The 26,960-nt window shown below is 38.3% G+C and overlaps 1 protein-coding gene across 2 annotated transcripts; it reads right to left on the minus strand.

The window, feature by feature from the left end:
- Positions 1–3,538: 3,538 nt before the first annotated feature.
- sr (stripe) lies at positions 3,539–15,909 on the minus strand. Of its 2 annotated transcripts, XM_069053101.1 has the most exons (3): positions 14,335–15,902; positions 8,332–8,694; positions 3,539–7,137 (listed from the first exon to the last, which is right to left on the minus strand). In XM_069053101.1, the coding sequence occupies exons 1-3, from the start codon at positions 14,627–14,629 to the stop codon at positions 5,702–5,704; spliced, it is 2,094 nt and encodes a 697-aa protein (XP_068909202.1). In that variant the 5' UTR covers positions 14,630–15,902; the 3' UTR covers positions 3,539–5,701. The 2 variants fall into 2 exon arrangements, with proteins under 2 accessions (XP_068909202.1, XP_068909203.1); XM_069053102.1 differs by lacking the exon at positions 8,332–8,694 and having other exon boundaries at positions 14,335–15,909.
- Positions 15,910–26,960: the final 11,051 nt, after the last annotated feature.

Below are 26,960 nucleotides of genomic sequence, written 5' to 3' on the forward strand. Positions count from 1 at the left end.
AAAATTTAGAGCAATGCCGAACAGACGCACGCTTTTCCTCAAATTTACTCGAATGGTTCCTGAAAGCTTGTTCAACATTTAAATTTAGGATCAAGAATGTTACAAATGGTTTATTCGATTGTTTTTACGAACGTTTTATTGGTTATTTTACAACACTTTTAACAAAAATTATGTTATGGATATTTTCGTGTTGTTTCCTGTTAAACTTACAGTTTATTAGAAGTCTGACATCACTCAGACATTAAAAAATATATTTTCTCACTTACAAAACTCCAATAAAAATTTTGTCTTTATGAAACAGCATTTTCGAATATGGGCGGGATTTGAAGTTTCAATTTTCAAAAGCTTTTGACTTAAGAATCCAGAGAAAGAACTTTGTGCTGTTGTGAACAACAATTTGATATAAACGTGATTCCAGTTATTCCAGATTTTAAGCAAAAGTTGTGATGCTTCCTATAGAATGGTTTAAGAAGATGGGGAATTCTTGTAGAGTATCAGCTACTCGCCTTCGTCTCGGTCTCAAACTTAGTACAAAAATACTCACTTCTGCTCTTAATGATATAATCTACTATGTATTTAATTTCTAATATTTTTATGTTTCGTAGAACGATCTTTAAAATGTTTCTTAGGAAAACGTCGCTATAGCGTCTATTGGTACTATTGGTAGCTGAAAGATGAGTCTGCAAGATACTCATTGGGCTTGTAATTGCAAGAAGGGGTCTGGCGAGTATTTAAGAAGCAGTGAATACTGAAAGCCAGCTAAATTTAAGCATTTTGTCAATACAAATAATCGAATTCGGAAAAGGCGAATTAGTGATTGGGCCCTGATTTCGCTTTTTCTCGTTAGTAGATGAAATTGAAATCGTCACTTGAGAAAGAACACCCGCTGGGTGTTGAGTCGGTAGAAAATTTCCCTCACGGCTCGGTGTTTGTTTCCCTTTGAATCGTCATCAGGTGTGCGTTATTTATAGAGTGGTTTCTTTTTGGAAAATATGTGAAACGTATTTCGAATGCGGTTTCCATGGCGTAGTGTTACGTCTGAAGGTGACTCGTCCGCGTCATTTGAAAAAGTCAAATAAAAATGTTTAACCATAAGACGGGGCGATAAAGCGAATCGACAGTTGTTATTGGCTAAATCTCTGGTTTTATCCTTCAAAATTACAATCCGGCAGCGTTATAAAACTAACTGCTCCACATCAAGAATCCCAACATGTTTATCGAACGATATGCTAATATCGAAAGACACATCGCCTACCTACCTCCAAACAAATAAGGAGAGCGCGCGAAAGAAGTTGCACCTCTCTTCTCTTTTCCAGCTCGAGCCGGGAACGGTGTAAATTGTAGAATGTCCAAGAGCCTGGGACATTATTTATACCCGCTTATTACAATCCACATATCCAACCATGCAAGACAGCGTTTGCTTTCATTGCAACAACGTAAAAAAATCAACGGCTAGATTATTTAGATTCTAAACTTAGATAAACGCAAATGCGTAAATTGCGCACGGGATTGGATCCCATCGGTCTCGAATCGTCTGGAACGGTGCATCACATTCGATTCCAGAATTGAGACGCGATGACAACGGTTGATTTTTATCGAACTGTTTACCAAATCAGAAAAGCAATAAAAATCTATCTCTTCTTACAGGCAAAGCAAATGAAGCGAACAATTACGTATTGTTGTCGTTGCTTTGCAACCATACACCGTGGGCCGTTTTATTATCGAAACAACCATCCATCCGACATATTCCATTTTTTCCAAAGATTTTAATTAAAAGAGTAGGATCCCATCCGATTTTATTACTATCTAACGTGAAGTTCTTGATCAACCGCTTGAATAGGCATTTTTCAGGCGAATTGAGAATTATGTATGTCGAGACTGCTCTTTTAATTAAACTAAACAATCATTTTTCGTTTTTATGTCATCGGACGAAATGATCCGGCAAATTGTTAAACGGAGAGGACCTGTTTACACTGGAGAAAATAAATATCCGGAACAATCGTCCTCCTAGTTTATTGTCAATCAACTTGATAACGTAATTGTGACTAATTCCAGCTCGATTGCTTTCAGGGCAGGACCGAAAATATTTTAATTGGTCTTGTAAAGAACGGTAACTCACTGCAAAGCAGGTGATTTGCCGGAACTGTATCGAGGCACGAGCCGAATAAACTTAATTAATACCGACCCATTAACTAATTATTATTTGTCATTTATTACACTTGCATTCGATTTATGCAAACGTGTTAAATTCATTTAAATTGAATTAATCTGACTACAATAAATAGGAATAGTTTGCAATTAATTAAACCTCACCGGACAACGCCAAATTACGCTGCAATATTTTTGTCTTCCAGTGACAATCGTGACGGAAAAAGTTTTAGGTGTCGGGGATGATAAGGTGTGCGATTCAATTAATTTTATTTTATTTGAATCGATCATCCTGTAATTTCAATCGTATCGTGTCGATTAATTTTAATTTTGTCACCAGAGATCTGTCGGAGACAAATGGACTGAAATAATTTAATTAGATCAAACATTATAGGATTGTGAAAATAGAAAGTTGGTGGTAGTTGTTCTAAAAATGTCTCTGATTTGTGATATATCAAGTTCGCCGGTGAAAAATTTCGTTTTTCGTTTCAAATGATTAATCACTTACAAGGTTGTGACTGCTGAAAGATGAAAAAAATGTCACCACACATCTAGTTTCTCCTTTCAATAATTTCATGAAATATTCAGAACGTTAGGTATTTCTTAAAAATATTACACATTATTCCACACCTATTTCTAACGGTTCATTTTTAAGATTTTACACTTCCAACATTATGAATAGCAACGTTATAGGTCATGTCATTTCAAATTAAAGGAATTGTTTGTTTTTTTTTCTCGCAATAAATCATCCTTAAGCTCATTCTGTATAAATCAGAGTCGATTCTAGTTCCGTTTCTTCGCCGTTGATAGCCTAAAGTGAAGAAATTTGTACCATTCGTAAAAGTTCATTATAAATGACATTTCTGTCTAATTTAGAATTATTTGTTTAAAGTTAGCAACACGAGATTACGCAATTAAAAAAATGTAGGTATAGATATATATTTCGGAGAAAGTTGAATTGGAAGTGAAAAATGGTATCCAGTGCAGTACGTTTTCACTTATGTACCTGGACGTTCGGGTGCAGATCGGAAAAAAGAATGTAATCAGGTACGTGCTATAAATTGCTGTCGGTGATGAGGTACTAGCGCGTTTCTGCTAAAGGTTGACAGCAGGAATAAATAAGAAAGTAAATCAAGAGCAAGCCACCATTGACAAAGGCGAGCTTCCCACACAGCTTAAAGCCCAAATGACTGGAACATAAAAGAGACTGTTTAGGAAACTTGCCTTAATGCAATGAGATAAAGGCTTGGCCAAGGTGGGGCACGCGTTCGGTATATCGTGACGTCACTCGCGTGGCGCAGAAGATGCCCTCCTAATAAGCCTCGATCTGGACGGAGCGTTCGTTGACTTTTTGGGATGAGATGAGCAAAAGGTGAATTGAAACACGTCGTTTAATTTAATCAGCAGTTTATATTTGTCTGATCAAGTGAGATTTCATAGAGCTGAGCACAACCACTTATGAATATAATACATCGACTTGAACAGTTTTTTTTTTCTTATAATGCGTATAACAACCGAAGTTCTTTTTTGACAACATGTACAAATAAATAGGGGATGTCTGTGTGATAATAATTTACAATATCCATGTATTCAAATATCACATTCACAATACAACAGCCTCATGAGTCGAATAAGAATTTTTAAACAGATTTTTTTTGATAAAGGTAACATCTAATATTCGGGATATAAAAATAGATATAGTCATCAAAGTGCAATGGAAGGGAGTAATCAAAATCGCGCCCGCGGGCACATGCAACAACAATTATGACAACAGCCGGGATCAACAATTTTTCTTTTAAAGATCAATCAAATGTTTCAATAGTATGTACAAAGAGTTAACGTTAATCTGATAGTCGCTATTTACAAATTTTATATATACATCCGCATGGTATATAATAGTATAATAGTTGAATGAAATTAGGCCTATGGTATTTGTACGCTTGTTTTTAGAGTGGACAGCACCACCAACTAACATAGATATTCTTGATGCGGGGGTATGATTCTAAGGGTAGAAGAACAGTCGTAACCTCTCATGGCATCTACAAGAGTGCACTTCAGGTGTGCTCAAGAGAAAGCGTCACGGCGGACGGCGAGCGTCCGCCGCAACACTCCCGCCTATGGTAACCAGTGTTGGGAACAGATAAATAAATGCCTTCGACGATCAATTTCAGATTCGAAACGAAATGGGAATGATAGAAGCTGCCCCTCTCAGGGTCAAAGTGCGAAAATTTTTGGATCGATACGCTAAAATGCTGGCAACAGCCAGAGAATTTATTTTCGACTGACGGTTATTTATTTTGGCAATAACGAATTTCTACAAAAAAATAAATATCACGAAACGAAGTGTAACTAGAAAGAGGAGCAACTCTGCAATAAACGAACCAACAACATACGTATTTTTGTATTCGTGTCTGGATAAAAATTTCAGACTGTCCCAACACTGCTGGTAACTATGGGTTTTGTTGAACAACGTATGGCCTCGCATAATCGACTGGATTTTGTTTTTTTTCTAATCTTACATGTTAGTTGCTCAAGACACTTCGTTAAGGCATTCTCGATAAAACAGCTTCTCTCTTTATAAACACGATTACAAGAAAAGTTCGCCAATCGGTCCTGTTTTTTTTTTCAGAATGTGCGTTTGGAGACTTGTATTGACTTCGAATTGGACTATTGACAACTTTTGTTGCATCAACAAAAAAAATAATTAGGTATAACTTAAAGCAATCAACAATTTTGTTTCTTCACATATATCATTTATAATAATATAAAAAGAAAAAAAAAACACTAGTACGGAATGTATAAAAAAGTTTTAAAATGTGTTATTTGGCAACAAGTTTAAAACAGTTATAATAATACCTATTAATTATTAATTAAAGCCATTTTTTGTTAACTTGTCTCTAATGTTAAAAACTATTTAAATCAGGTGTCTTGGACACGATAAAATATAGATACATCAACAAATCGAAACATTTACAAAAATAGGATTTGATATCAAACAACCAGTGCAAAAATCAGTCTGGCAGCGTATATAGAACTGGCTCGAGTTGCCGGTTTAGCATGTATTAAAAAAACATACATACATACACTGACACTTTGTTCCTTGAGGTCCACGAGAATAAATATAAATCGACACAAATGGCACACACGTAAACGGGCCAGTGGCGTAACCAGGGAGGGGCCCAGCAAGCTAATTTGCTTTTGCATAGGTTTTGCCTGCGCGAGACGGGGAAAATCGATGGAAAAACCGGGCCAGCTTCGAGGCCCAACGTAGCTAATCAATCCTGGGCTTTCGCATTCGGGGGTTGCGCAATACAATCGGCAAAAATATGAGCGACAAGTTACCATGTGCCGGGCCCCTTGCAAAGTTGGCCTCTAGTTACGCCACTGAGACGGGCGCAGGGCCAACGGAGATCATGGGTTCAGGTCGCGCGTAGTGCGTTTTCTTTCATTCAATTCGCACGTAGATGAGCCGAGCGGAGTCGGTGCCGAGATCACAGTCGTCGCGTATGAAGAGAACACATTCGCCGGGTGCCAGCTCGGCGGTGGGTAATTCTCACAGGGTCGTAGTCACCACGGGTAAAGTCAACCCATCCTCGCTTGTCACCGTGTGGCTGGCGTGCATGTGGTGCTGCTGGTGAGGATGGAGGTGGTGGTGCTGCTGCTGTTGTTGCTGCTGACTTGTCTGCTGCTGCTGTTGTTGTTGCTGCTGCTGCTGGCCCATCTTGCTCTCCTTCTTCATCCTCTGTTTGAGGTGCACTTTGGCGTGGCGCTTCTTCTCGTCGCTGCGCGCGAATTTGCGTCCGCACACGTCGCACGAGAACGGTTTTTCGCCGGTGTGGGTTCGAATGTGCGTCGTCAGGTGGTCCGACCTCGAGAAGGACCTCATGCAGATCCTGCACTGGAACGGCTTTTGGCCCGTGTGGATGCGGATGTGGCGGGTGAGTTCGTCCGAACGCGAGAAACGCCTGTCACAGTTCTCTACTGGGCACGCGTAAGGCCGCTCGTGCACCGGCGTCTTGCTCGGCCTGTTCGGGTACTTGCGGGGTTTCACCGGAACTAATTTTAGGGGGATGGGCGACTGTTGGTACACTTGAGAAAGGATCTCGTGTCCTTTGCTCGTCGAAGGGTTGTATTCGGCTAGCTGCACACCGTATGAGGAGTTCGACGACTGCTGTCCGATTTCACTCGAACACCCCGCACTGAAAGGTTCTTGTTTCGGCACCAGATTCGAAGTGCCCGGCACCACTAACGCACTAGAGCTTTGCGGACTACCGTAGTCCTGCGAGTCCCATTGATATTTCGCCGTGCTGGCTACGAGCGGCTGGCCGACGCGCGAGTACACCAAGTCCTGCTGCTGCAATTCCAACTGGAGACTCGTCGAGGTCGCCGAACAGCTGGGATATGATGGGGGCTGCTTCAGGGCAAGGTTGCTCCCGCAGTCCATGCTCAGCATCAGCTGCTCGGCTTGGGATCGGTCGTCGTATTGGGTTCCCGCGGGACTCGGAGTCGCCGACGGATATTGTTGCTGGGGCGACTGCGAGCTTCCTTGTCCCAACAGTCCGAACATGGCCGGATAAATCGGCTTGTCGCCGCTCGATAACAACCACGGATTGACGGCCGAAGGTGAATGAGCCATGCTCTGCGAACCCATCCCCAGAGGACTGCTGCCAGATTGCATCTGAATGTTGCTCGACATGCTTGGACTCGACGCTGATGTGTAAACGGTTCGATGATGCATTTTACCCATGTTGTTCGAATGCGATGCACCTGTCGCAGGATACATGCTAAGGGTACTGTGATTTGTATTTTCTTCCTCGCGGAGACTGGGACTCAGTGCACTGTCTTGGGGGGTTGCACGTTCCCCGATATGGCTGCTCGAAGGTGATTGGTGAGGACTGATGGAGTGTTGTTGCGATTGTTGCTGCTGTTGTTGTTGCTGCTGCTGCTGCTGCTGCTGGTCCAACGAGAGCTCCTCCGGATCTAGAGAGCCTGGAAATTTCAGACGAATATCATTTACAGCGTTCAGCGGTAGTCTATCAGGAATAAACGCAAGGTTGCAAGTTTGCCGCAGCTGAGAACGTGCCGACGTCGACGCATTTCATTCAAGCTTATGGAGACGTGCTCGACTGAAAATTCGATTCCGTGTATGTTATATCAACGCGAACCAGGCATGCCATTTTTTTTCGAATTTTTTCCATTCTATTATACACGGTGATCAAATAAAAAAAATTGAAATAGTTCGGTCTGAATGCGAACAATACGAATTGTATTTTTTAGCTTCGTTTTGAACTGTATTACCTACTACTATTACGTAAGTGGTTGCAAATGCAATTTCCAAAGTAATTGGTCAAATATCACTCCGGTTATCTTTTTTCTAAAAGTCCAGTGTGGCAGGTTCATTTGAATATTGATGGGGATTTTTCTATTCATTTTAATGATAATCGATAGTAATTGATTTTGCATTTAAATTCGATTAAATTTATTAAACATTGCAGTAAGTTTGCAGGAAAATGGGTTCCTGCGTTTATTCGTTTGTGTGAGTATCTGTCCTGTGGAGTAGCGGGAGCGCATGGGTAGTTGTGGGTTTTCACGGTTCTGTGTAATAATAACATCATAAAATCATCAAGTGATAGATTTGATGAATGCGAGAAGTGTTGTGGTTAAACTGTTTCGGTGGTTTGGGCGTCGGGTTCGGCGTGGTCGTTCCGCCGAGAGTGGTTGTGTTGTTGATAGGTGTCGGTGTGATAAGATAACGTGGGGTTCTGTATGTGTCGATCAATAAGGTGTAGTAAAACGAGATGAATGGAAGATATGTTTGAATGGTCTGCGATATTGATCGAGGGCGAGGGTGGTATCGCGGCGCTTCGGCGAGGTCGGGCGAGTCCAAAAAGCATCGGCGGCACTTGTTGCCTTTGCGAACGTCACGAATAATATCGAGAGGTGGTGGTGTAAGTAAGAACCGTGTATTGTTTCGAATGTGGGGTTCGATATAGTGCGGTGGTAACATAATATGTCAAAGTCTTGTGCTGGATCGATTCGATATAGACATAACATGGTGACGCAACGGCTATTATTAACATGGGAGAGAAGTATGTGTGTGTGCACCCGAGCAGCTAAAAGCACCAGGTCCCGCCACGCATGTAAATATAGCCCGTGCATGGTGCACCTGTGGCGGCGACTCACCTGTGATGGGCGGCGGTTCGACGACGGTGGAGGGCCCGAAGAAGGAGGGTATGTCGCCGGAGGTGGTGACGGGGGTGTTGAGGTCGCCGGGCTGGGCTTCGGAGACAGCCGGCTCGTCGGCGGCCGTGCAGGCGGCCGCTGGGACGGGGCTGCCGCCGGAGTCGACGGAGGTGGCGACGCTCTTGTAGAGGCACGTGTCGAAGCTGAGCACGTTGAAGTGGTGCGCCGCGGCCGCGGCCGCCGACTCGGTGAGCAGGAAGGCGGAGTGGTGATGGTGATGGTGATGGTGCTGTGCGGGCAGCGTGTCCAGGCCGTCCATGATCATGGTGGCCGACGGGTTGGGAAGACTCGCCGGGGGCCCGCCTACCACAGAACAAGGGCTTGTAGCGCCGGCACGCACTACACTGGCGTCCTCGTCACCACTCGTGTCGAGGGTGAGCCGGTGACAAGACACCCGACGGGGTCGTTTTCGGTCAAGGATACTCGACGGTTAACGAACAACCTCCTCGCACGAGAGCTTCTCAGAAACTGGTCGCGGCGCGAGCGCTACTTTACTTTTATGAATGGAGTATCTGTTCCATATTTGGAAGTCGCAAACAAGGGGCGAGCCAATCGGAGAGCGCGGCCCCTCCATCCAGTCCCCACCGCCGGCGAGCGTAACGTCACGTAGCGGTGACGTAACACGGCGCTTACCATTGGACTTACATTACACCTTTACACAATACCGAAACCCTCTCTCTGGCCGATCAATCAGACCCTTCAACCCGAAAATGTACAAATCAACCCGGAATAATGACGGGCTAAATTTAGAGCCGTGCGCGCATCATCCAGCAAAATAATAACATGTTACTATTTTTGAAAAACATCTGTTGCCACTATTTAAAAATAACAACGGCTCATACGAATCACGAACCAAAATAAAATCAGCTGGCAAAAGACGGGGGCTGACTAAGGCATCGTGACGTTTAAATTACATAATTCAAACGACCAGAACCGAAAACAACATGGCAAAAATTCGCACAAGGGTTAAGGGCTCACTCTCCTCCGTGACGTCAGTTCATTCATGAATCTGCTCCCCTCCGGGCAGCATGGCGACGCTCCCTGTAACAATCCCCACTATTGTTACCCCTGTCATCCCTACCTGAAAATTCATTGAATAATGCGAGCATCTCCCCGCAATTTATTCATAAATACGTCCCTTCCTTCCTGCCATCAATGAAAGTGATACATCAAACAAATTTCCAACAAAAAATCAATAAAACCAAAATGGACGCGCTCGTCTCCTCTTTACACCACCGCACAGGATCGATGAAGACTTTTAATCCCTTGCGCGATCCCCTTTTAACACAAGATCTTGACCGACGTTCGAGCGCCACAAAATCTAACTCCTTTACCAGGAACGCTACACGTGTTCTGAAGTTTTACGGGACAATAATTTAGCACTCTGACAAAGTCATTGCCTCTTTTACATTTTTCATGGGCAACTTTTTTTATTTCGCCGTCGAACTTTTCATCCATTACATAAAGCGCACTGCTACCTCAAGCTTTTATTCATCACGCAAAATCGTATTTTGAAATTAAGTTTTCCTTCAGTTTGTCATGTTCTGAATGAAGTTTTCACCGAGCAAGTCAACGTTTCTGATTTTAGTAGAGAAACTTAATTATTGATTTTTCTTCTGTTTGAAGCAGGTAAGTGTTGCGTAAAATTTCAATAAACCAAATTGTCTTCGTGTTTCCTCCAAATCTGGGCTAGGAACAGTTTTGAAAGAATCTTGCAAGGTATTGAGCGTATTACGAAAATTAATTGTCAAATTCTTCGCTTCCCTCCTGTGATTGTAAGACATTTTGATAACAGCTGTATTTATGGCGCCACGAAAAGAAGGTTGATGGATTTTGCTGTTGGCAATGCGAAGAACCGTCATTAAAGAACGGAAGATCATCGTGAAGAGCCTTGCAAGGCTGACCAAATCATGAATAGGCGAGGATCGCCAATAGAACCGACGGTGAAATTTTGACGTGACGTCGAAAAGAGCGTTGGCGTTTAGATATATACACGGTGAATATCGAGTGGGTTTTAAGTAGTTATGGTGTAAAACTGAATATGTATACCTATATAACACAATGTTATTATGTAAGTAATGCCAAAAAAGGGGATATTCAAATAACCAATAATTATGGCAATAACGTAGGTGTCGGTGGAAATGTATATGCATAGGTTATGATTAATTCGAGAACCTTAATGAATCCTGTTACCATTTAGATGGATAAATTGCGCTAGAAAATCTAAAATTATTGGTATTGTCCGATGATGTGGTTGTTGTTGGCCGGTTCCGGGACTAAATCGATAACTTATTAATTTATTCTTGGAGCTTGTCTCTGGACTAATCGCGTGTCACGGTATACATTTTCAGTTCCTATACCAATAAATCAAAGTTGTGTAATTGAACGGAATGCATTAATAACTGAAATTATCGTGTACAACAAACGTGGACTTTCTACGTTAATGCATGTCGATAATCTAAGTGCAACTAAATTTGACAAATTAGCAACAAAACAATGATAATTACATAAAATTGAAAACCAACAAATGTTATTTTTATGCGGTTTTATTCGCGTTTTATGGTACATGATAATAACTTAAATTAATAGGTGTTAATATTTTATAGCTGTTTATGTTTACTGAAATTTGTTCATTCATCGCTCGCTTCACATGACAGAATTATGGGAATAAATGTCGTAATCGAGAAGAAATAACTGTTAAGTTAAATACCAATAAAACACAAAAATGTAATCGTTATAAAGAAAAAACACAAGTTAGTTACATAGGATGTTGGAGCAGAAAAACGGTTTGGCGTCGAACGCCATTTTGTTTAATTTTTGCAGGTATCGAATTGTGAGGGAAATATAAAAAACAAAGTAACGAAGATATCTAATTTCACAATTAGAAAAGTACAAGTACGAAAGGATTCAAGCACAAGTGAAAAAGCCGAACATTAATGATAAAACACGATGTATCAGCTTTCATCAATTCACCACATAAAAGCTTATCGCAATTGGGTTTCTATATATTTTTCATCGTGTTTGATTATAATTTTATGGCTAATATAATAATAATTTTGATTTTTATTTTTATTGGCTCGCCTACGACTCCTATCACATTCAACAATTTATTTGTAAGCCGCCATTTATAAATTGAAATTGTATGGTTATAGTTTTTATTGAAAAGTGATAACGATCCACGAATTAGAAGCAAACGTTTGACATTCTATATGTAAAATCGGACAAGTTCCAATGTCTGATTTAAATGTCAACCAATCAGCACGCTTCTTTTAATCATCGTGAATATGTTATTATTACGGTACGATGGCCCGTACCTCTATTTAATCTAAATGTTAGTTTTCGTGGATATATAAAGTCAAATTATTTTTGTAAATTCATTTGATGGCATTCGGTATATTTATATATGTGATAGAGAACTTTGAAATGAGTTTATTTTTAAATTTATGAATATTTAGTGTGATTTTATTTTTATATCAGGAGTGATATTTTTAGCGTAACTACGCGTTTCAACGAGTAAAGTATGTAATGCATAAATAATAAACTGGATAAAATTAGACTCTCGATCAGTCGGAAAAAATTCGATTTTGACAGAAGCGTGCGTATTTTATAAAAAAAAAACTGGTGTATTTTACGATGCATTAAGCTGCGTCGGCGTTGGCGTAACGAGCGGTTCTCGGTGCGTGCGGACGTGTGCGTATGGTCCGTTTATTGCAGAGGTACACGAGAGAAAAGCTGCGGAAAAGGCTAATCTCGCTCAAAGGTTAAACTTATATAAGGCGAGAGCGAAAAAGTTGCTCAACTGAAAGATCACTAAGACAATTCTTTGGGCGCAATTCAAATTTAGAAGAAATGTGATAAACGAGTGATCAGGAAAAAATCTTTCAGTTTCACACGAACGTGTCAAACGCCGTGATAAAAGTCTTTTTAAATTACAAATCTTCTTTTTGGTTTAAACAATTACAAAGAACTAGAATTAATATCCATACCCAGTTGTTTAAATCAGAAAATCAATACAAAAGGGTAGATTTACAGTTCAAAAAAAAATTGAGGAAGACTATTTGAAATTTTGTTTTTATTGTTTTATTTTGAAGAGATTGGTAAAAATGCATTTGTATGCACTGGACTGGTTACATTTATATGAAAGACAAGTAAAAACAAAATGAAAATTTCATTACTTTATAATCAAGCATTACGTCTTAAGTATGACAAGATCGAAGTAAACACCGTTCACGTTGTTTTGGCATAATGGGAAGTCAAGATTTATTTTTTTAACGTTGGACGCACTGTTTGATTTCCGGCACTAAAATGCTTGACATGCGAACCCGTCAAAACGAACATAACATGTTGGTGTATTTAACGCGATGTCCGAGTATTCTTCTATTGCAAACTAGTAAAACTGACAACAATGCACTAGACATTGACGTTATTTATAACCTCAAACTTAGACAAACATAACCTAATTCAACAGACCACCTACCAAATTAAATAGGTACAGTTGCGGCCAAATAAAAGCGACCACTAAATTGACATTTTATGTCATCTTTATAATTTTGGTAATTCAGGCTTTTAAAATGAAAGTTTCTCTGGTAACCAGATACCTGTGGCACAACATAACAGTGATGCATGATGTCATTTTGAAAAATAGGTAGTTTTTTATGTAATCAACTAATCACCTAGGAGATGATTTTTCAGGTTATTTAATATTTAATTCCGATTTACAATAGAAAAAATTGCTGCCCATTATGCCAAAACAACGTGAATGCATTTTATGTATGACTAAAAATGTTCAAAGACAACGATTCGTTTAAAACAAAAATGAATACTGTGTGGTACTTAAAATTGAAAGACATTTTTACGTAATTTCTTTATTTGGGTCTTTCCTAGATTACATTTAGAAATATCAAGGATCCATTAGGTACTTGTTGACTGATGTTGGTTAAATACGAAACATCCCTATAATGTCGTATAGTAACTGAAAACGACACCGGTTGGCAGAACTGAAACCGCAGTTTTATTTTACCTGACGAAGTGAAGACTGTTTTTTAAATTTAAACTTAACAATTTGTTTATTAGGAATTTGGAAATCTTTCAAAAATAATAAATAATAAAAAAATGAACAAGGATCAACCAAAGCATTTCGTTGACATGCAATGGTTATACGAGTATGTATTTATTACATAAAATAATCTACATTTGTGAGGTAGTTGCTGAACTTTGAAAAAAGTTGTTTGGAATTATTTTTGTAACACGTTTGTCTCTTGATTCTACTCTTAATTGTAGAGAAATCACTAGAAATGGTTAGAGATAATAAAACATTCCTTAATGTGTCCTACAGTAGCAGTTCTGTATTAAAATGTGGTTAAAGTAGGTACACAATCTGATTCTGCGCAAAACGACACAAATCTATTCGTTTATGTTTAAATACGGCAGTTTCTGAAAAGTTAAAATGAAGGTGTAAAATGTATATAAAGCGTAAAAGATGTTTACTGTCGTTTTAAAAAAAAATTCTCAAATGAGTGCGTTTACAAAATTATTTTACAAATTTATTTTTCATAAATGTTCAAAGATTTCAAAGATTTTTGGATGGTTGTGTGCAACCAAACTTTGTTTACAAGATGGGAGGTTTTACAATAGAATCGTTGTCATGTATTGGCATGTGGATATTTTAAATAAATAAATAATCGTTTAATGTTATGTACTTGTTGTAGTATCACAACATGATGTACATACGAGTATACCGTTAGTGTATATTATATCTTTTCCCGCCACTTGTTCGCGCATGCTGCGACTCGGCGTACCTCTTGAATAAAGGGACTCTCGTGACGTATCCACAAATGAAAGAGAGAGGGGGAGAGAAGGAGAGAGAAAGACGGTGAGAGGGATAGCGTGCGAATCGAAGAAACGGGGAAGTACAGAATCGTAAGCAGATGTAAAATGACAGACCTGTGGCTGAAGGGCCGCCGGCGAACCAGAGCGCGACGAGGTCGTCGACGCTGGACGTCGGCTGTCCATATCCCGGTCCGTAGTAGTATGCCGGAGCGGCGAAAGCGTCCAGCAGTCTGGCACGTCCGTCCGGAGGAGGCGGGGGCGGTTCTCTGCCCCGGCCCCCGTCCAGCAGCAGCTGTTGCACTTGCAGGATGTCCACGAATTCGTCGCCACCTGTTGCCGCGGGGACGGCGTCGCGAGGCCGGTCACTCCTGGGCTCGTCGTGTTCCCTGCGCATCGTCAGAGCTAACATTTTGGAAGCGCTCGGCACCGGAGAGGCCCTCCGCTGCCATGCCGCACTGATGCACCACCTCGACGACGACGGCACTCGCGCACTGCTCGGCCACGGACACGTGAATGAGCGCCGGCGGAGTCGCCGGACATGTGTGTGCTCCGCGCTCCTCAACGCCAACACCGGCCGCCTCTGCGGGCCGGTGACGTCACGCGCGTCGTCATGGAGCAGCCGGTGCGTGGGTCCCCCGGGCCCCAGGTCACAGTATCGCACGGCTGGCCGGCCTCGAACCCGCTCGGGAGTCGCGCTCCGTTTCCGTCTTCCGAGACGCGCCGACCACGCGCTTTTTTGGCACACGTCCCTCCAGCTACGTCATGTCGGCGATGGGCCGGGCGCCTCCTCGAAAGGTATCAATTCGACGCGCTCCCAGTGATGTCACTGTTGGTTCACTCGTGCCGCATGAGACGTTCTACTATTTTTACCGGCGACTCTAGAAAATAATAGAAACTTTGCCAGCGGCGCGGCGGCCGACTTGCCACCATCAAACATTCATCATATACACTAAAACGCTAAAAATAATCACACACTAATCGAACAACGTAAACGACATCACATCATACATCACTTGCTACTTACGACATGCACTCCTTTTAGACACTTTTCCGACAAACAACCGGAAAATCGAACTATTTTTACCACCTTCGACGCTATTTTCGGACAAACTACTAAATTACTCACTTCGCAAATATTCGGTTTACTCTCCATCTTATTAATATCATTCATTGCCGGATCTGAGATGAATTAATTGCAACACTTACCTACCTACATTATAAAGAAATAAATTAGAACAAGGCTGGTAAACATTTTGGTATGCCGATTTAAATAAAATAAACACTTTCATTCAGATCTGCGGACACTCTTTTAAATATTTATATTGGAATATTTTTTGAAATTAAACATGCCATCTTTGTGATGCACCTTTTTCAAAGAAAATATCCTTCGTCAGGAACGATCACCAAAAATAACTAACTACTTGCTTCGACCAGGTGTTAATATCCCAATATTTATATCAAAAAATAGACAACACAGTTTGTTTCACAATTTGAAAAAAATTACAAAGTTACCTAAAAATTTATCGAAAATATTCCACATGACCACTATTAGGCTAATTGCTATCGTTTATCAAATAAACTTTAACGCTACCTAGTGGCTAGAGTGGGTGATTTTGATTTTTGTTTTTTGACTTGTTGCCATATTACTGAAAACAAAATCAGTGATGTTAAAATATAGCCTGTTGACGTATCAACGATCCACCACTTGTTGACTTATGTTGGGTAAACAAGAAATATCTATATAATGTTATACAGTAACGAAAACGGCACTAGTTGGCAGAACAGAGAACGCATCTTTATTTTATCTGACGACTGTCCTTTAAAAAAATTTAAACTTAACACAATGCTGCGAAAAGAAAGAAATTTGCTTAACAAAAAATTAAAAATTAGTGTAATATGGTGTGGAAGAATTCAAAAATTTAACCTAGCTTTTGACTTTGCCTTGAATCAAAATTCACAACGTTGCCACGTGTATCCAGTGTTGGTGGATTTTTGATATGTGAACTGAGAAGTGAGTAACAGGGATTTTTTGTTGTATTGAATTACCTACTGCAAAATTCATTTGTTTTTGTTAGTTTCTTTTTTGTTGGTGACAAAAACAAATTTTGAATACAGTCAATTTGACGGCACTTATTTTGAAAAATGCCAAAAAATTTACAAAACCAGCAAAACCAAAAAAAAATCCGCTACGAACTCCATAGAATATTTTTTCTATTACCAGCTCTTAAAATAAAAAAATAATTGAATTGAATTATGGTTTTTCTTTATTTTTACTTAGGACCCATGGGACTGTGGGCTTGACTTAAGGCGGATGGAAATTTACAAAGATAGCCGAAGGCTACGTCGCAGATTCTATCCATAATATGTCGCAAATGAAATTTTGCATAACAGTACCACTTCTGTTCTAGAAGATATTTACGTAAAATGTTCATTGAATTATGATTTCTTTTGTTTATTTTCATCCCCTGGGACATCTTTTTGTCCATCAAATTTCCAACAGAAGAACTAGCTTTGGCGTTTTTGCTGGTGAAAAACTACTTGAGAACTCTCAACAAATGTAATTCGTGAAAAAGTTACTGCTAGCAAAGTAATTGTTACTTTTATTTGTCAATTTCATGCATAAGTAGATTACACCAAAATTTTTAATGTACATGGTACTTAGTTATTATTAAATAAATATTTGGAATGAGTTAAATTGTTTCAATTTTAACACAACTTTTTAGTTGATATGTTTTGAATTATTGTTCGGTCAATTTCTTGGTCTAGGTTTTAGTATCAAGCCCCGAAAAAATTGTTATCCAAAGCTTTGGCGATAAACGTATTACGTTTACTTCCATTCTTAAAAAGATTGTAGTTAATTATCTCACAGTTTCCGGAACGACTGGAAGTCGAAGTTCCGGGAAGCAAGATGAGATTGTTTTCGGAAGAACGAGCCTGATAAACTGGACGAAGATCGAATGTACAAAAACCCCCTTTACCGACAACAGTTGCTGCCACCTAAACTGGCAGTCAATTGGTTGTACAAAGGCGAGCACAAACAATGATGTGTTTTTTTAACATCCACCTAATTGACTTATCTCAAGTGTCACAGACACAGCAAGTAATACAGGAGATGACAATTAAACAGCTTCTTGTAAGTACGGCGAACGTGTGCGGTTACATCGACGTCACTTCTTCCTTCTTTGTTGGAGTGTCGGTGACGGAGCGAGAAGGTCGAAACGTGGATGGAAATTTGTGGAAGTAATGTCGTTACATGTGTGTTGATAAGACGATGTGAGGTATGCAGTGTGTCCGGCATAACTTATATTTAATTAGCCGGTGATCCCTAAGAAAATCGGCGATCGTGAGCCATGCATCACAGTTGGCAAGGCAAAACAATGGGAACAGATAGACACAAGCTACTTGATCGTGGTGCCAACTAACCGTCAAATTGGATTATTTAACGGGCTTTTTCTACTAAAACGTGGAGGAAGTGGCCGCTAACGAGCATTGTTTTTTCTCAAACGTCCATTCAACATAACTCTTTCTAATTCTCGCTGATTTATCGCTCCAAAAATCCACATTTTAACGAATGCAGATTACCACGTGCAAAGTAAACACTGTAAAAAACAACAACCCAAATAAGAATTAAATTGAGCGTGTCCGGGTAATCTGATACTTAATTAGTGTACGATCGGTGTTCGTCGGCTCGATTATTCTCTGACAGCAGAAAATTGCCGTATTATTGTGTCACATTTTACCCAATTAAGTTGTATGTTCTGCTAATGACCGATGACTAACGAACGAGGTGCCCTGTTGGACGAAGCTGTCCATCAACATCAACGTTTACCAAACCAAATTATTTACCTGGAGTGACGAGTTACCCAAATATGGACAAATCGCTGGGGCTTTCGTTAATAGGTACCAAGTGGTGATGAGTTCTGCCAGCCGGAGGCCCACTATTATTTATAACATCGATATTACTCCAAACCGCAGAGCCGTGTGCGTTTACGGGACCGATTATTATAAAGGCTAACGGCCCCTCTGAGCATCAATTATGAACACAATGTGCCCAAACGGCCCCTCACAGAACTGCGCTCGAAGCTGGAGAAACTGTTTGCTGACGTTCGATTAACTGCGATCAGATTTTTGAGAGCACCGTGTAGAAAGAAGACCTCGACTCTTCCACTTTGTACAAGAACGTTTCCCACAAACGTCTTCTTCACCCCGGTTGATAATGATGGGGCCATCGTGTATAGGTATCTCGGTCGCGGTCAAGTCGTAAACATTACCATACATCGCTTTTCTTTTATCTAGTTGTCTCGTCGGGCACTTATTGTTCAGTTGATAGTCTCTGGTTCTTCTTCATGTGTTCAGTGTTATCAGTTTTAACGGACAATACCCAATAGCGCTACGTCCAGCCGTAGATATTATTTAAATCGAGTCGAATTAAGTGGAAGTATATCGGTGGGGCGATCAAAAGCGAGGCGGTTTGCCACATTTACATGAATATCTTATGCATGCCTAGTAATGCACTTGGGGCAGGTCGAGATCCAATGCGAATTTAATTAAGGCTTATCGTTAGAAAAATGGCAAGAAAGAGGAAGCTTTTAACGTTCGAATCGTCGTCAGGTGGTCGGTCGGGTTAGACGGGTGGAAAATTAATCGGCCGTCATCCCGAGCCATCAAGTTTGGTTAAGTGGAGGACCGATCTCCATTTGAATAATGCGTTTTCGGTTAAAAGAGCGATAATTAGGACCGAATGGAAATTTTCGGTTCCGGTGTTGCTGGGGTTTTCTGTGATTTTAATGAATCCTTCTTGTGAGTCGATCATTTTGTAACAAGAATGTAATAAAGCATGTAGATGGGCGACAAGAAATCCATTTGGAATTGTGATATGTGCGCTGAAGGTAAAAAGTGGACAGTATAAACTGTGAGTTATGTGACAGGTGTCCATTCAGTAGAATTTCTACAGGGTATCAATATTAATGTCAAAGTTAATAAATTACATACAAGTGCCTATCTAACTATCAATCAAATTATTATTATCTCGGAAAAAATGGTCCCCGAGGCCCACCTAGTATTTCACGTGATTTTGCCGAGGTCACTGAACATAAAAACGTAAAGACGACTAAAATTGGGATGTCTTAGTAATCGGTAATTTTATGATAATTTTAATAAAGTGGTCGCAGCGCGGAAGTAATTTTCGACGATTATTAGTAAAAAATGATAAGACTTGGGAAAGAGAGAGCTTGTTTGGATAGCATAGAAAATTAAAAAAAATCAAAACAAATAAATGGACAAAGTTTCTTCTCCTCCTATCATGTAATATATTTATGAAGAAAATTCATCGATCGATTTGACAAAATGTCTCAAGGACAAAAAATGGAAAATTATAGCCATTAGTTTAGTTCAAGGTATACATATGGTTCATGACTCTGATGAAACAAAACATAAAATTGCTAGACCCTAATCCCTTCGATTTTCCATTACTGGGATAATTAGTCTTGTTACTAGCTTACTGTAATAAAATTTTTGTTTACAGTGACTAAGAAAAGAATTGGCGAAATTAATATTTTCAGCAGAGAAAAGTACATAAAAATTAATATTTTGGTGTCGTAGGGCCGGTTTCACCAACGTTAGATAAAGTTAACTGTAGGTTAAAATGCTTCGTTACTTCGGTTACCATTGTTACAACAATGTTTTCGTACATTTTAATCCGTAGTTAAATTTAACTCACGTTGGTGAAACCGGCTCTAATACAATTAAAAAAAGTAAAATCTTTTAAAAGGTATTGACAATTTTGCTACATTATCGCTGTTGAAAGATGTCAAAATGGTAAAAAGATTAATATGTATGTGTTGTTGTAATAGGTATTGCTATCATTATTATCCTTGTGGAATAATAGTTTTATTTTTAAAATATGTTCATTTGAAGTAAGCTCAAATCCATATTTTTTTATTTCAAACTATTAAAATATAAAACTGATTTCTAAACGGTGAGCGGTTTTTCTGATTAATGTTAATTAAACTTGTCAGTTAAACCAATCCGGTTTCAACATAATTGGACTCTACTATATTTTGCACTATTGAAATGAATTTTTTACCATAGATAAACTGGCAGTCTTGAATAATTACAGGGAGCAATAATATTTGAGGAGGCTACTCCAGTTAGGTCAGTAGATTTTCGCTTTTAAAGAAAACAATTTAAAGTGTTAAAATTGTCAACGTAAATAACTGAAGTTTCAAATCTTTGAACTAATTCATAACCATTAATTTTATTGATAGATTTGTCTAATACATATTATATAACAGTTTATTCACATTCCAAGGACATATTTTCAGATGTTTTGAAGATAGGTGATTTTTGGACCGTCATTTATGTACTTACAGGTTATAGTCGAATATTTGTTTTCATGTATTACTTGAAATCAGAAACATTTTGGTGGAGGCACATAAATATTTCTATTGTTTAAACAATAATTTTGCTATTTATGGAAAAAATTCAGTTTTTCACGATATTTATTCCAAAGGGAATATTTTATAGGAGATATTTTCGGAAACAATTATAAATAAAGACAAGAGAAAGAGTGGAGTAATACGAGTAGTTTAATAAACGATGAACCATTCCTATACAAATATTCAGAGATTAGATATTTTTCATTTTCTCTTCCTTCTTGTCGCGGGACGTTATAACGCACTGTTGCCAAATGGTCACCTCCGTGATTGCCACGTGCTCAACGGTACGTATCATACATTTCTCGCTTCGAAATGAAATGACAAAAATATTCGCTAGCTTTCCGACTAACAGAATCGGAGGCTGAAAAATTTCGTCGTGTGGGGAGTTAATGGCAAAAAGCTGACACCTTGCTAAATGGATTGGTCATGTGTAGGTGAACGTCCAAAAAAAAAAGTTCAAAAATTGTCGTGTGCAAAAGGGCGTTATTCAAAATTTTCGACTTACGTAGCGTGTCAGATAGGCGATGTTCAAATATTTTTTTGGTGGAAACTTTGTAATATTTTCTGTAGCCGTTTGGTTGTAAAAAAATAAACAATTTTCAAATTAGCATAGCGTCTTATGGAAAGAATAAAATTCAAATGGCTGTATCTCCGTTCGACGCTCGCCAAAAATTCGTTAATTTTGCCGTGTTTTTACGTTTCTCACTCCATTGCTCGAAAAGTAAGCCTCAAATCGAATAAATGTATTCTTTAAGAACGAAAGACCGATATTCTCTGATTATGATGGTGTTTGTTATTATAATTTTGACGGAATATTAGTCAAGTTATGATTAAAAATTAACGTAGCAACAAAATCTCTAAGCGATTAGAAATGCAAACCTAGATCACCCTCCCGAACCGCCCTCCCCGCGGTTCATCAATGTCATCTGACCTACCAACTAAAACAAACTATCATCAATTCATCGCGATAATAATAATAATAATCAATAAATAATTTCCACCGCTTGTAATTGCATAAATAATATTATAATTGCGTATAATTGAGTACTGAAAAGAACAGCTTTTTGAAAGACAAAATGAAAACGGAGAAATGAATTCGCAGAAAAACCAAGAAAGCACGAAAGAAGACAACTCAAAACTTGTTATACTCTGTTTCTAAGCCTGATGCCGCTAAGCCATAAAACGACCAAAGCGCTGACAGATTCCAGTGCGTCCAAAACATTTCATGAATAATTAATTATAAGAAGCCTAGGCCATTCTACTGGTATTTTTATGGTAATTTTATTATACAGTAAGCGCCAAAAGTTGGAAATATTTTCTTTATAAGTTTTTCGAAAAGAACGCGGAGAGGTCATTTTATTTATTTTTCTTAAGAAATAAACTTGGCAAAAATTGTGTAATTCCTTATTAATTTTTGTCTAGTTTAGTCATTTCCGATTCTTTTAAGTGACAACTTAAATTCTGATTTATGCCGATGTATGTGAAAACCTGGTGGTGGTGAAATTTCAATTTTACCTAGAAATTTTCACAGAAAATGATAAGAAAATGATACTCACATGGTAGAATTTCGATATTTCAATATCAGCAAATGCATTCAATTGGTGAGATGCTGTTGAGCAAATGAAAGAAAGGATCAGGGATGAAATGATAGCAACCCAGCCCAAAAGAAATGGCAACAAATTTGAACATTCCCTTTGATTGTTTATTTTTGTTGGATGTTTTAGTTTTTAGTGTTCTGATATCAACATTTTTCCTGGGTGTTTTTATAATACAATGTAGAAATGTCTTAGCTTATTGAAGAATGTATTTTTAGTCGAAATTTCGATATATGTAATATTGAAATTTTAATGCCACCACCTTAAAAAAAGTCGATATCTCAGGAATCACAGGTTGCATTTAAAAAAAATTTTGCAGAAACAGAAAGAGACAGAAAATAAAAATTATTGACAAATAATTAAATATATAATAAAATCTTCCCGAGTTATTTTCGAAAAGTTCAAGGAGAAAAAAATGGTCCCATTATGGATTTCAAAATTTTAGCGCTCACTGTATATAAAATGTTCGAACTCGACGTTCTTTCTTCTTGAAAATCTAATCAATTTTTTTTAAATTTGGTCATAAATTCATGAAGTGTTGTCCCATTGAACCACTTTTATGCTCCAATCTCCATAATTCATGGTTACACCGTGCTCATAAAAACTGAAAGTTCAACATGGTCATATTTACTTTGAAGCAGAAAAGAAGAAATACGCAAAATGTGTGGTGGTTCATAATAATCAAAAACGGGCTTCGGAGAGTTTTCGGTGTTTTATTAGCCCTTGTGCCACCCATGTGTGTACGTCTGTTTGCATTACGTTTTGCGTCAATATCGTGAGTTTACCGTAGTAGTTATCGTTCCTCGTGTTGATTTCCGGTGTTCGGCCGCGTCCTGCCGGAGACTGCGTCGCTGGGTCGAGGAGTTTACCTAATGTCGCGCAGAAGACGTCCAGTTTTGTTGCTCCCGGTTGCCATGGGGGCTGCAGCACGCGAACGAACCCGTTGCACTGATCGAGATGCATCTGCAAGCGCCTTCATCTGAACGCGCACTGGCTCAAGCTCAAGTCTGAACAGAGACCGAGAAGTCGAAGGCGAAGAACGCGCTTTATAGTGACATTTTTACCATCTCGAGCATCGGCAAATTGCAAGTTGAGTAGCTCCGGGCTCTCTATCGTCGATCGCTATCTTGCGATTTCGTATGCGCAACGGCACAAGTAAGGAATTTATGCACGTTATTACGGAACAGATCGCTAATGTCGTCATTCGGATTGAATATCTGGGCAGCGGTTCGGGCGCGTTACGTCTCACCGGAATCCCGGACTCGATCTGGATCGGGTCCGGGTGTCGTAAAAAGCACGATTTACGTTAATTTGTTGCGTTATTGCCTGTATCGAATTAACTGGTCGTCAAGTACGTTGCCGATGCGGAATCGCTCAACCCATAAATTGGCTCATGGTGAAGACGTTGCGTAAGCAAATCTGAGGCGATGCTTCGGCTCGATGGTATCGGATTACCACGACGCCATCTGCAGGTGATCCGCGTGCCTGCGAATTATTTATCAGATTGGCAGATCGATTGATCAGATGAACCGAAAGAGAATCAAACCTTTATGCTCCATGGAAGTTGAAGATTGGCCGATAAAGAAGTGTCGTGGATTTGCGTGATAGTTGCCACCTCGACAATTCTACCATAATTATGGTATCCGAACCGTATAATTTCAAAGAAAATATCATATTATACCGTGATGAATTAACGCTGGAACAGAGATCAAATCAGGTGGTCTTTAGGATAAATTACTGAGATACTTTGTCTCACTAATGGTAATCTTTTTGTTTCAGTTACGTATTTGATTTGAATGTTTAAAGTAAGGAAAAAAAAAGTGGTTGGTGACCGTTTACAATTTCTTACTGTCAAATGTAATGTGTAACCGTTTAATTTATTCAGAAATTCTTTTAACGTAAAATCAGAAAACGTTGGAATTATTTTGACCAACTAATTGTAATTAGATCAAAATAGGAAAATCTGTAAATAGGATTCGAGAATATTGAGGAAAGAGGGAACGATGAAAATTCTATAAATTGGAAAACGGGACAATTCGCATTTAAGTTTTGCATTTATTTTCCCTGAGTTCGCAATTGTTAATAGTCAGATGAAATTAGTTGTAATATTCAAATATTAATTCAGTCCAATGTATCATCAGTGTTAATCAATTTAGAAGATTCACGCAGCTCTGAGAATCTTCTCACATATTATATCCCAAGTGCAAAATTTTTTATCGGAAATTTTTTTGCTAATGAACGAAAACATCCATAAATGAGGTCAGAAGACCAATTATTATCAAATAAGAGCACGAGACGAAGTCGAGGGCTTTTATTTGATAATAACACAGGCCTGCTTGGAACCCTGATTACAAAAATACAATTCATTTTTTTGTATCACGTCAGGTTTTTTCACAATTAATAAAAAAAAAATAAGCAATTTATTTAGGAAAATAAGATGTTTATAATAATTCTTGGTTAATAATCTAACTAAATTTTTTATTCCTTATGAGAATGGCATCTTTAACGCTTTGTGAGGAAACTTCTTTTAATTGATTGCCTGCTGTATATTTTTTTTTGGGTACATCGCGCTGTAACATCCAGCAAAAGTCTACCATCATTGATACGCTCCATCTTGCTTAATATCACCGCTCCATTTATTTTATATCTTGGTCAAGACGTTCCCCTTGTTCCTCGCTGACAGCACCAAGATTTTTAGGAAAAAGATTTAAGTGCGAAAAGAGGAAATTCACTTTCAAACTCATATTACACCCCAGATTTGAAAATTTTTAAACATGATTCTTACAATATTTTCGTAGTCTTCATCTTTGTGATTTCCAAGCAATTTTTCTATGACGTTCTTAAATGCCGTCCAGGCATTCCTTTCAACAACATTAATAGAATTTTGAAAATCATTACCTTTGTACAAAGATCTTATTTGAGGTCCTAACCTCTTTTCATTTGGCATTGGAGAGATCTGGTAACTTTGTACATTAATGCTTGAAACATTGTCCATTTTTATCAAGAGGCTTTACAAATTGCTTCATCAAACAAAGTTTGATATGCATTGGTGGTACCTAATACTACTTTTTTAGGATACAACTAAATTATTTTTTATTATTGCTTCCCGGTACAAGTCTAGTTCTTAAAGGCCACTTCTTTTGAGTCCAATGCTTGTCTGGTGCCCGGCAGTCCCACTCGCAAATAAAACAAAGAAATTTCGAATATCCATATTGTTGTCCGATATTACAATATCGAAATTTTGAAATAATTCATTCATTCTAGGTGAACATTTCAATTTTAAGAAAAAACGATTTGTGAAAAAACTAGACGTGATAGCGCAAGACCAAAATCATTTTCGTAATCAGGGGGTCGAAATTGTTCAAAAACTATCAATTTTATGCAAACATCGAAATCAGTGCAGGCTTGTGTAATTGGTCGTCTGACCGAACGAATATAATTTATGGATGTTTGAGTTCTTTAGCAAAAAATTTGCCGATGTTAAAATTTTGCACGAGGGGTATACGGCTGATTATTTCGTGAATAGAATGAAAACAAACGCATTATTTCCGATCCTTTTTATTCAAAATAATTTATTAAAAAAAAATCAGGTACCGACATTTTTTATCCGATTATTGCACAGTGTACATTTTAGAGAAATTTTATCGGGATATTTTTTGTTTTCTCGTTTTGATTGGTCAATATTTGTCACGCAATTGGTTGCTAAACACATGAAGGAAATAATCATTAAAAAAACGAGCCAACATGATAAAATAAACCAGTGATAGCATTTCTTTTCTGTTTTAAGTTTAATATGTTTAAAATTTTTAAATTATCCATTTACTCTTAATTTCAAATTTATCTTAGCTGATAGCAATATCCGTACCAATGATAAATTCGCTCAAAACACCATGTCGGTGGGTGCGTAGTGAAGTTATTTGATTTAGTTGTTTATTATGTGTTAAACAAGAAACGAATGGTAATACATTTGTTATGATTTTTGCACAGTTATGGAATTTAAATTTTAATTCGGAAATTAGAAGAGGAATTAAAGTAAAAATAAATTATGTATTAGGAAAAATGTATTTATATACAGTGTGGAAACTACTTATGAAATAAATTCAGTAATTTCAAAACTAATACCATTTGTCGAAAACGCTAAAACAGGTCAATTTTTATTTCTGATAATGCTTATTTCAAGTTACTTCACTTGTTCATGGCGTCATCCATTTTTGAGGTATGACGTCACACCATTTTTTTTTTTAAATGACAACCCCCATTTTTTTCTTCTTTTGTTGAAAGACCTTCCTACTAGCTAAACCATGAATGAAAAAAATTGGTACCTTACATAACAATTTTTTTGAGAAAATGACAAATTTTACTTCAAAAAATTTAATTTAATTTTCTCTATTTGAGATTGGGTAAAATAATTGAAAACTGGTAAGGTAAATTACAATCAAGGACGAGGAATGATCCACATCTAATAAGGGCGAAATATTTTCCAGTTAACAAAAAGTAAATTTGGAAAGTGTGGAAATACATTTGTAACAAATGAGGAAGTCCGTATTTAAACAAAAATTGCATTGATTAACGATGTTATGTTTGCAATCTCTATTCCGAAAGCTGAAAATGTTATCTTTACGATTGACATTACCGGTATAGGTCATCAAATAGATGCTTCTTTTATTGCTCTTAGAAATCCGCTATGTTGTCTTATATAATTAGGTAT

This window comes from Tenebrio molitor, chromosome 7 (genome assembly GCF_963966145.1).
Source record: "Tenebrio molitor chromosome 7, icTenMoli1.1, whole genome shotgun sequence".
Lineage (NCBI taxonomy): Eukaryota > Metazoa > Arthropoda > Insecta > Coleoptera > Tenebrionidae > Tenebrio > Tenebrio molitor.